The sequence below is a fragment of the Mustelus asterias genome, chromosome 4 (assembly GCF_964213995.1).
Source record: "Mustelus asterias chromosome 4, sMusAst1.hap1.1, whole genome shotgun sequence".
NCBI classification, from domain to species: Eukaryota; Metazoa; Chordata; class Chondrichthyes; order Carcharhiniformes; family Triakidae; genus Mustelus; species Mustelus asterias.
In genome coordinates this window covers 96,614,737-96,626,516 of record NC_135804.1, presented here as the reverse complement: position 1 = coordinate 96,626,516, position 11,780 = coordinate 96,614,737, and the positions used below count along the sequence as shown (strand labels likewise).

The 11,780-nt window shown below is 41.1% G+C and overlaps 1 protein-coding gene across 1 annotated transcript in view; it reads right to left on the bottom strand.

Moving 5' to 3' along the window:
• Nucleotides 1-271: 271 nt before the first annotated feature.
• yipf6 (Yip1 domain family, member 6) overlaps nucleotides 272-11,780 on the bottom strand; it is a 28,799-nt gene continuing 17,290 nt past the window's right edge. The window contains exon 7 of the mRNA XM_078211427.1: nucleotides 272-5,112. Within this exon, the coding sequence (XP_078067553.1) occupies nucleotides 4,994-5,112 (119 nt within the window). The 3' untranslated portion in view covers nucleotides 272-4,993. The remainder of the gene's footprint in view (nucleotides 5,113-11,780) is intronic.

Here is an 11,780-nt window from a genome sequence, read left to right as displayed (position 1 = left end):
AGTCCCACAACAAGCCCATTCTTTCCTTTACCTGACTTTCACATTTTTACATTTCACACCAGGGGCACTAGGTAGGGAACAGGAATTCTGATTGCTTTTTCTCCCTTCACATCCTGGGGTACATAACTGATGTCAGTTTAACTGAGTAAATACTGAAAATTAATCCTGGGAGCTTCCCAATCTGTATCAGTCCATATCATACCAGCCAGCGAGTTGTATAACTGAGCCACTAGGAGGAGGCTCCCAGGGGTACTGAAAAATGTTGTTAATCTAGCAGTAGAGTTGGTTTAATATTTCTCTGTATTGATGCAGGTACAAAGCTGTGTCGTTTCCTTAACACAATTATGCAAAACCGTAAAGAAACTGACAAGCTCTGAGACTCAGCCACGTTAAGAGCATACATTTACAGCAAAAGCAGAACAAATAAGGGGGACAGAAAAATAATTCCACCCTGATATAGTAAATCTATAAACACACAATATGCAAGTATTTACAATAAAAAATTCACATTAAGGCTTCAGAAATTCAAAAATACTCCCTGCAAATTATCTTCTGGCGCATAGCTTATATTCTTATTGATTCAACCATACTCCTAGAAAATACAGGAGAAAAAAAGTGTACAGGCAATGAAACTGACTCTTCCTTTTGCCACACAGTGCTACTCACCTTTTTACTGATGGTATTCTCAGTGTGGCATTTGCCAGTGTTGTCACGAACTATATTTATGCCCAGATGCTGTAAAGACTGTAAAGGGGATGGGAATTTACATTTAATCTGAATTGTTTAATGACTGTACCTGTAAATCATTTCTTCAAAATGATGCTTAATATCATTAACAGGCAGCACATCCACATTAGTGTTGTTTCAAACATTTCCCTCTAGTTGCAACCCAAGATTTTAAAGAGTACAGTGGCCACAGTACATTATTAAATCAAATATGGGATGCATCCTCCTCTGAAACTCTAGTGAAAGCCAGATTCTCCTCCTCTCCCAAACTTGTTTTGTCCAACTATCTACATGTGTTTAAAGGCAGGAAGTGTGCCACTTGACAAGTTTTGTGTTACAACAGGGCCATGAAGAGATATATATGGAGTGGCACAGTGGTTAGCACTGCTGCTTCAAAACGCCAGGGATCCGGGTTCGATTCATGGCTTGGGTCACCGTCAGTGCAGGGTCTGCATGTTCTCCCAGTGTCTACATGGGTTTCCTCCCACAGTCCAAAAGACGTGCTGGTTAGGTGCATCAACCATGCTAAATTCTCCCTCAGTGTACCCAAACAGGCTCCAGAGTGTGGTGACTAGGGGATTTTCACAGTAACTTCATTGCAGTGTGAATAGAAGCCCACTAATAAATAAACTTTAAACTTTAATATGACAGTAGCCTATAGTTAATCCCTTCCCCCAGTGTTTCCAACTGATGGGAAGTCACCTGGACACTGCTTTGCACTTCCCTTGGACTAAGGCTATACGAGTGGGAAATCATCAAACTACAGTGTGAGGGGAGGGGTAATCCCATCCGTCCACAGCATCAACTGCATAACTATTTAACTATTTGATTTTAGTTATGAGCCTTTTATATCACTATGATCATATAGGTGCTGGAATATCAAGGTACAGATAGATTCAGTAACTGGGCAAAGACTTAGGAGATAGTGTTCATGTGAGAAAGTGAGAGATTATTCACTTAAAGGTACAAAATGTAATCAAAAAGGCTATTAGCCTTTGCCTTTATGTTGCGGGGGGAGCTGGAATACAAAAATAAGGCAGTGATGCTTCAATTCAGAGCCTTGGTCAGAACCCATCCGGAGTAGTGCATTCAATTTTGGGCATCATACCTCAGGAAAGATGTATTGGCAGCACAGATCCACCAGAATTACAATAGGGCTTAAAACAGGGCACACAACCCTGGTTTGCCTTCTCATTGGTTTCGATGGTTGACGAGTAATCTAATGGAGAAGTTTAGAGTCAAAGTAATAAAAACTATTTCCTCTGGTAGGGGAATCCAGAACAAACAGCATAACCTAGAGCTTGACCATTTAAAAGTGAAATTAGGAAGCATGTATTCATTCAAAGGGTATTGGAATTCCAAAGTCTCTCCCTAAAAGGCTCTGGAAATCTTCAAAAATGAGATCAAAAGATTTTCATTCAGTAAGGGTGCCAAGCAATTTGGAATACTGTTGAGCTAATGAAGTCGAGGTACAGATTGGCCACAATCAATTCAATGCCGGAGTATATTCAAGGGGCTGAACTGCCAATTCTAATCTCAAAGATTCTTATGCTGTTAGGGTTCATTGACTTAATATTTTTGACTGCGAACCATTTTAGGGAATAGATGTTCCCCATCTTCCATGTGAATGAAATATAAATACAGATCCAAGACAGCAGGCAAGCACCAAAGAGAGGAAACCTTTTCCCAAGTGGAAAGACTGGCAACATTTCCACTCAAATCTGTTGTGCATCTACAATCCAAGAGCACTGTCTGCTTCAGGATCAAATAATGATTAACCAGAATACTGAATCAGTTTATGCGTTATAACCCAAACAATTACATCCCAAGGTTGGATCCTTGTCTAACAAATTTTGATATGCTGGTGAGGGAAGGCAGGGCTGCTTGATGAGCAGTACAATACAAAAGGAGCAATTATAACACAGGAGGCCGCCATTTGGCACCTCATGCCTGTGATGGCTCTTTAAAAAAAGAGTCGTCAAGTCTAGTCCCACATCCCTGTTTATGTCCATAACTCTAAGTTCATCATCTTGAACTGCCCATCCAACTCCCTTTTAAAATTATTTGGGGAATCAGCTTCCACCACCTTTTCTGATAGAACCAGCCCTGGCAGCTCACTGAAAAGAATATTTAATCTCTCCCCAACATAATTTACAAATGATTTTACGTCTATGACTCTAGTTATTAACTCTCACACTGGACAGGATATCTATGCAATCAAAATCTCCAATCAGTACAAGATCACCTTTTGATATTCTCTGTTTCTAGGAGGAGAACTATCCTAACTTTTCCCACCTTTTCTCATAACTAGTCCCTCTACATCTTTTCTGAAGTGCATTGGCCAAAATTGCCCACAAGACTTCAGCGGACGTGAGGCTTAACCAGTGATTTATAAACTTTTAGCATGATCTCTATGCTTTTTTATTTTATTCATTTACTTATAACCCATATACTTTTAAACCACCTTATTAACTAGCTATGCCACCTTAATGGTGCACCGAGGTGCTCATGTAACTTTTTCAGAATGGCGCCATTTATATTGCACTGTCTTTCCAGATTAGTTCTTGTGCCTTGCAACGGCATGCATAAGTTTCATCTTTCTATAGAGTGACTGCAATAAAGCCCAAAGTTTCAACAGCCCTGTTGTTGGTTTATGTGGCTTCCTTATTTAAAATTACCTAATACCACTCAGTAACTAGAACTTGCTGCCTGGTGTTGATAATGCACAGAAACAACTGGCAGTTAACAAAAGTGTACACAAAACATAGTACATGTTTTGAAACATAAGTGCCTATGTACTAGGTCAATAAGCAATGGGATAGATATATGCTGAGCATAGAATTTGCAAGTATCTGAATACAAGAAGTGAAACATTTGCATTTCAAGTGTTAGCATCTCCTAGATTTACTCTGCTCCAACAATGCAGAAGAGCTATCTATTAGTGTGACATTTTTTATACATTTCCAGAGCCCCTCTGAGATAGAGGCTGCCAGCTTCAAATATAATCAGTTTTGTGTTTTAGCCTCATGGCCACAAAGAACTGAACCAGATCTCCTAAAACTCATTTCACATTGGACCATTACAGCAACCAGATAGAGAAGATTTTCCAACCGAGCAATTGGGCCAGTAGAGCCTGGGTGGCTCCAGCAATATAATATTGGAGGTCTCAAGTGATCATTTGAGGGAAAGGCTGTAGGTTATCACAAATTAGAATCATACCCTTGACTGACATACTAGGGTAACCTATTCTCATTGAGCAAGAGCCTTTACAAATTCTTGAAAGGCACGAGAATAGGATAGAGGGGCAAATTGTTTGTCAAATAAAGTGTGCTTCTAAACACCACACAAAAGGCAAGGACATTCAATTTCCAGATTTTCATTCTATTAGCATTGATTGACACCTCCATTCCAATATCGGTACCTAACCTGCCTCAGTGCTCAGGGCAAATGCATCCTCAATACTATTTCAATCCAGGTTCTGACCCCTCCCACATGCCAACAAAACTCTTTTTGCCCAATTTACTCATCTCTGGAAGGTATCAAGTCTTTGTAGAGTCCATTCATATCACCATTCAAGCATATGCTTAGGCAGTGAAAAATCAGCAGGCTAACCAGCCAGTAAAGCTTAATCTGTCCTCACCTGACATTTACACAGCACAATGGATCACAGAGGTCCCTGAATGGTGATAAAAACCGAAGATCCTGACTGATTTTCTACTTACCTAGTCCATTGCAGCTAATGTCAAAGAAATATCAATTGCTGTTCTAGCTAACTCAACACAGAACGGGGTGGAAACTTGGAATTTACTGATCTATAAGCTTAGTATTACACACTGAGTAGCACCTCAAAATGAGCTGTTATGGAAAATTTAGTCCAACCTTTCTAAATACACCCCTCAATTGACACAATATATTCAAAATTTTGAATCATATGCAGTAAGATTTTGATCACAGCTGAGAAAATAATCTAAGACACATATGAAATAAAATAATTTTGCTCCAAGTCTGTTGCTATGTTACAAATGCAACTCACAGTTTCAATTAATTTTTTTCCCCCAAAGTCTGCAAAACCTCAATTATAAACCTTGTCTGTAATTGTAAGAATCACTGTACATCCAATAATATACAAACTAAATATCAATGCTTCTTGATCTTCTCCTTTGCCGTATGATGGGATGCCTCTGAGCGAACAGTCTCCAAAAAACCACATGAAAATGATTTTCAAACATTCATGTTTTATCGTCCTCGCTTTCAGACTAAATGCCCCTCATGCAGATGCATTGGAGATGATCATCCAACTGATCACAAAATAGAAGAGGAATATCGGGTAAACAGCAAGGGCCTTGCGATTTGGTGGTTGGCTGTCAGCCAAAAAAGCTGTTGAGGCTAAGAGAGAAAAAGAAAAAGTATTAACGTATATCTTATGGAAAAAGATTTTCTCAAATTCTGTGCGATCATTGACCCACAATCATAAGACATTCTGGCAGGTAAAGATAAGCATCTGTTCCCAAACCTCTGGCCATGGAGCTCTAAAGCTGGTCACTGGTACATGTCGGAGTCTGTCTCTGCCAAGAGGTGAAGTCGCTCATTTCTAATTTTGCAGCTAATATTTCTGTAGCCTAGCAATGTTTTTCTTCCTTTGGCTAGCTGGAAGAAAACAGAGGGTGGTGGTTGATGGGAAATATTCATCCTGGAGTTCAATTACTAGTGGTGTACCGCAAGGATCTGTTTTAGGGCCACTGCTGTTTGTCATTTTTATTAATGACCTGGATGAGGGCATAGAAGGATGGGTTAGCAAATTTGCGGATGACACTAAAGTCAGTGGAGTTGTAGACAGTGCGGAGGGAAGTGGCAGGTTACAGAGGGACACAGATAAGCTGCAGAGCTGGGCTGAGAGGTGGCAAATGGAGTTTAATGCGGAAAAGTGCGAAGTGATTCACTTTGGAAGGAGTAACAGGAATACAGAGTACTGGGCTAATGGTAAGATACTTGGTAGTGTGGATGAACAAAGGGGTCTGGGTGTCCATGTGCATAGATCCCTGAAAGTTGGCACCCAGGTTGATAGGATTGTTAAGAAGGCGTACGGTGTGTTAGCTTTTATTGGTAGAGGGATTGAGTTTCGGAGCCAGGAGGTCATGTTGCAATTGTACAAAACTCTGGTGCGGCCGCACTTGGAGTATTGCGTACAGTTCTGGTCGCCGCATTATAGGAAGGATGTGGAAGTGTTGGAAAGGGTGCAGAGGAGATTTACCAGGATGTTGCCTGGGATGGTGGGAAAATCGTATGAGGAAAGGCTGAGGGGCTTGAGGTTGTTTTCGTTAGAGAGAAGGTTAAGAGGTGACTTAATAGAGCCTTACAAGATGATCAGAGGATTAGATAGGGTGGATAGTGAGCCTTTTTCCTCGGATGGTGAAGGCTAACACAAGGGGACATAGCTTTAAATTGAGGGGTGAGAGATATAGGACAGATGTTAGAGGTAGGTTCTTTACTCAGAGAGTAGTAAGGGCATGGAATGCCCTGCCTGCAGCAGTAGTGGACTCGTCAACATTAAGAGCATTCAAATGGTTATTGGATAAACATATGGATGATATTGGAATAGTGTAGGTTAGATGGGCTTTAGATTGGTTTCACTGGTCGGCGCAACATCGAGGGCCCAAGGGCCTGTACTGCGCTGTAATGTTCTATGTTCTATGTCCTTTAATCCATTTTTGGGTTTGAATTCCTTATTTCTTTATCTTTTAACTTTCTCTCTGATTTTCCCCCATTACTCGTCCTCCAATGAGTGGTGGAACTCCTGCAGTACAAACACATACCTCCCATACCTTACTAAGTTGACACTCTGCACATGTAAGCCTAGACAGAGTGTGAGCAGGCCTTTGGACCATGAAGAACACCACAGCAGAGTCTGATCCCATCACTATGCTACGTGTGTGCATAAACCTTACAGCAGTCACAGAGTAGTTAGTGATTTGTAGGAGTAACGGATGCAAATTTTTGTACATCTACAACCACCCCAGCTGACTTAGAACAGAATGGAGATGGACTCTGGTATTAGGGTATCACATGAGGCAGTGTCATTACTCACTGGGGAAATCCCAAGCTGATTTAAATATTTTTTGCTTGCTTTTCATCAAAATACTCCTCAGATTCAGCAATAACTGATAATGGTCCTGAATAGTGGATATTTTCAATATTCATTGAGCTTAAGAACTGGACAATTCGCACAGTTGTATTTAGCTTTAATGGCACCATTTATGTCTAAATAGATCGTGTTGCCATAGAATCCCCTCGAGGCCCAGCTCGAGCAAATATCTTTGTTGGGTTCCATGAGAAACATGTCCTTCATAGAATGACACTCCATCTCCTTCCCCTTCCATATTTCCAATATGTGCATGATACATTTGTTACAGTTAAATTATCAGCCACATGAAATAATCTCTTAACAGGCTCCATCCTTCACGCAAATTCTCATTTGAAATGGAGCAATCAAACGAACTCCGTTTCCTTGTTGCACTAGTTGAGCAGTCTGCCAGGGGGTTTGCTAACATGATCTACTACAAACCTATCTTCACTGGTCAATACACATGTTGGGATTCTTACAGTTCCACATGTGACAGCCAGGATAATGTCTTGACCAGAGTCAAGCTGCCTGGTTTAAATTTCAAATTATGCTTGGCAGTTAACTGTCAGTCACCAGCAACTGGCACAATCTTAACAGCAATACCTCTACCAGAGTCCACTTGCCAACCAATCAGCACTCTCTTCACATATAGTGTAAAAATGTTGTTTCCTTTGATATTGATGTTCTCATGATTGTCCTGATGAGTGCAAGATGAAAAGATGACAGAAAATTGTCCTTTTTTTTAAAGCAATACTCAAGAGATATTTTCAGTGAGGTAATAGCTCCACATAATTTTGGTTCAATGTGGTTCCAAAATGGCATATGGCAATGGAAGCTTGGAACCTAGAAACGTGGTCAGTTACTGCGATGGACTTGGTAATCTATATCAACATGGCGGGTCCACACAATCTGGTTTGGCAATGATCAGATAAGTAAGAAAGGAATGAAATGAGGTCATTCCCACCAAGCTGAATACTAGAGGGAAAGTATAAGAGAATGCAGTATGATGGAGTGTGTAAAAGGTTGGAGAGTGGGTAATACACATTAATCTCAGAACACCATTGTACTTTGACTGGAACTATTTTTATACTTTAACTTGTGCAGCTTTAGCTGGTTAAAGTACAGAACTACTGTATGCCACTTGGGTCTTCCAAGTGTTGGCTCACCAAACCTGTGCCTAAAAGTTCTTCGATCTTATGTTCAGCAAGCAGGATGTATCCTGAGGGGTGGGAGGGTGTATAAGTGGACAAACTGAAACCTAACGACTGAGTATAAATGCACAGCAGCTTGGATTAGAAACTGAAACATGGCCATGGGTTTCATGGCTGATCAAAAAAACGTGACAGCACCTTCTTCAGCCATATGATGGCATTAAACAATATACCCTATACAGCACTATCAAGTGCATCAAATCAAGAACATTGGGAAAAATACATGCAAAGCAAAACACTTTTCTCCTTCACTGAATTACTATAGTATTTCACACATCAGTATAGTCTGAACTTCAAACTATTTTTTTATATTTTAAAACTGAACATAAAAGACTAAGAATGGGTGGCACGGTGGCACAGTGGTTAGCACTGCTGCCTCAGCACCAGGGACACGGGTTCAATTCCGGTCTCGGGTCACTGTCCGCGTGGAGTTTGCACGTTCTTCCCGTGTCTGCGTGGGTTTCCTCTGGATGCTCCGGTTTCTTCCCACAGTCAAAAGGTGTGTGGGTTAGGTTGATTGGCCATGCTAAATTGACCCTAGTGTCAGTGGATTAGCCTAAAAGAGAGAATGAAACATCTAGCATTTGCCTGATGGGACAAAGCCCTAAAGATTGACCACACCTACAAAGGGGTAAGAGTACTGCTGAAGTAGTTCAAAAACTGTCCCTTATACAGCTTAAAACTCACAGAGGAAGAAAAGGTTTCCAAAATCAGAGATGCAATTATCATGACTGATGCCTATGAATTAACCCAAAACCTCTTAGACCAAAACAAATTTGGATCTATTTACTCCAACAGCAAGAGAGAGTTGAGGAGTTGGATGGAACAGAGCAACTACGCTACAAGTTCATCATCTTGAAATTATCCACTAAACCAAAGACAGGTTCAAAATGTAAAAGCCACCAAAACCCAGCAACTTAATTCCCAAGCCCATTAAGAGAACCCAAACAACTCACATGGGTTTAAAAACAATGCACCCTGCACCATCACATTAGAAACATGACTCAAGAGCCAGAAGCTAAATCATCAGACTCAACGGTTGTTGAAGCAGCCATGAAAGGGTTAAGAACTTTACAGACATCACAATAAAACAATCAGCTGTATTTGCATACACTGACTTGGAAACCGAATCCAGGTCAGTGAAACCCAATCTCCCCAGGAGCCAGCATGGAGCTTAAGCTCCTACCAATTGCTAAATGCCTTGAGAATCAATACCTGTGGACAGGTATAACCGAAGAGCAGGCAAAGTCCACCACCTAGGAGAGCGGGTGAAAAGGGGACCCAGAGGCAGCATCCACTTCAGAGAAGAGCAGATGAAAAGAGGCAGTCAGCAACAGCTGAAAGAGCTGGTGAAAAGAGGGCCCAGAGATAGGGATTGCAGCATAGAACAGCTATCCAGTCCACTCCAGTCTATAATTCCTGAGGTAAATCAAAGTGTGACATCCTTTTGGCTAAGATCAAGCCCAAGATGGGGTGAAATGCCTCATCTCGTCAGCTTGAAACTTGCTAGTCTCTCTTACGGGCACCTTTAATTGGATTTTGAATTTGGTTTTTGTAACTTTAAGGATGGAGTAAGAACAATCAAGTGTGACATCACAGGAAAACACGGGTAAGTACTTGGTTGGTGAATATTTCACTCAGTTATCCTCAAACTCATGTAATTTACCTGGACACCTAATTCCAGAAGGCAGTCACACCCCCTTAGGACAGGGTCTTCTGATATGTTCAGTGGTCAGGGACAGGAGGGTGCGAATACGTGAGGTAGGTATGGGGACCCAGAAGATAGGGAGTGGAAGAGAAGCAGCCTTTGCAATTTTCTAACAGGCTATATGGATGTTAAACAGTGGCTACAAGGCAGATGAGCAAACTGTCCATGGTGCCATAGTACAGGAGACCATTCAAGCAAGGGGGAGTTAAAAATAATGTAGTGATAGTTGGGGACAGTGTAATCAGGGGATAGGCATAGTTCTCTGCAGCCAAGAATGGGAATCCAGATGGTTGTGCTGCCCACCTGGTGCCAAGGTTTGGGACAACTGCTCTAGGCTGGAGGGAAACTTGCAGTGGGATGGGAAAGATCCCATTGTCAAGGTCCATGTAGGTACCAACGACTGACAGAACAAGGAGAGAGATTCTGCTGAGGGAGTATGAGCAGCTACGGGCTAAATTAAAAAGCAGAACGTCTAAAGGTAATAATCTCTGGATTACTACCTGAGCAATGAGCAAACTGGCATAGGGTAAATCAGATTAGAGAATGCATGGATGAAAGGTTGGTTTGAGAGCATTAGGTTTTGATTCATGAGGCACTAACATCACTACTGGGGAAAAGAGGGAGCTGTATCAATAGGACAGTCTTCACCTGAACCATATTGTTACGTGTGTTCTGCCGAGTCATATAACTAGGACAGTAGAAAGGATTTTAAATTAAATTGCGGGGGCAAGGGATCAAGCTTGGGAAGATGTGATAAATTAAAGAGAGAAGACAAGGCAAAAGAACAAAAGAATAAGGGAAATGATGATCAGAGCGTGACAGGAAAGAATAGGGTATAGAAAGCTAATATTGCACCAGCAGATAAGGCTAGAGGTTATGAATATGTAAAATAACAGAACTAAAGGCTCTAAATCTGAATGCACATAGCATCCATAACAAAACAGGTGACTGACCGCATAAAGAGAAATAAATATATATGATAGATAGCCATTACAGAGATAAGGCAAAGACTGGGACCGGAGTATTCAGGGGTTCATGAAATTTAGAAGACAGGGAGCCATAAAAAGGTGGTGGGGTAACTCTGTTAGTAAAGGATGAGGTTGGCATGGAGAGAGAGATGACCTTAGTTCTGGCGATCAAGATGTAGAATCAGTTTGGGCAGAAACAAATAACAAAGGCAAGAAGTCACTTATTGGAGTTGTTTATTTGCCCCCAAAAGGTAACCACAATGTGTAGGATGGAGTATACAGGAAGAGGTAATGGGGGTTTGTGAGAAAGATATAGCGATCATCTTGGGAGATTTTACTCAAAATATAGATTGGACAAATCAGATTGGCAAAGGTACTCTGGATGATGAGTTCATGGTATTTTCAGGACAGTTTCTTAAAGCAGCATGCATGAGCATCAACCAGATAGCAGGCAATATCAGATCTCATAAGGTGCAATGAAATAGGATTGATTAATAACCTCAAAGCTGTCCCTAGGCTACAGTGATCACAATATGATTAAATTTCACATTATTTGAGGAAGAGAGGAGTGAACTCAAGACTAGTATTTTAAATTTAAATAAGAGCTATTATGAGGGCACAAAGACAGAACTGGCGAAGGTGAACTTGGCGTCGATGAGATCACACCCAGAATACGGTGAACAGATTGATCTCCTTATTTAAGAAGATATAAATGCTTTAGAAGTAGTTCACAGAAGGATCACTTGACTGATACCTTGGATGGTGAGGTTATCTTAAGAGGAAAGATTGGATAAGCTGGGCCTGGTCCATTGTACTTTAGAAGTTGGAGAAATTATTTTATTGAAACATTAAGATCCTGAGGGAACTTGACAAGGTGGATACTGAAAGGATGTTTTCCCTTGTGGAAGGGACTAGAACTAGGGGACATAGTTTCAAAACAAGGGGTCTCCCACTTAAGATGGAGATGAGGAGAAATAATTTCTCCGAGGGTCATGAGGCTTTGGAATTCTCTTCCCCAGAGAGCAGTGAAGCCAAGTCAATGAATA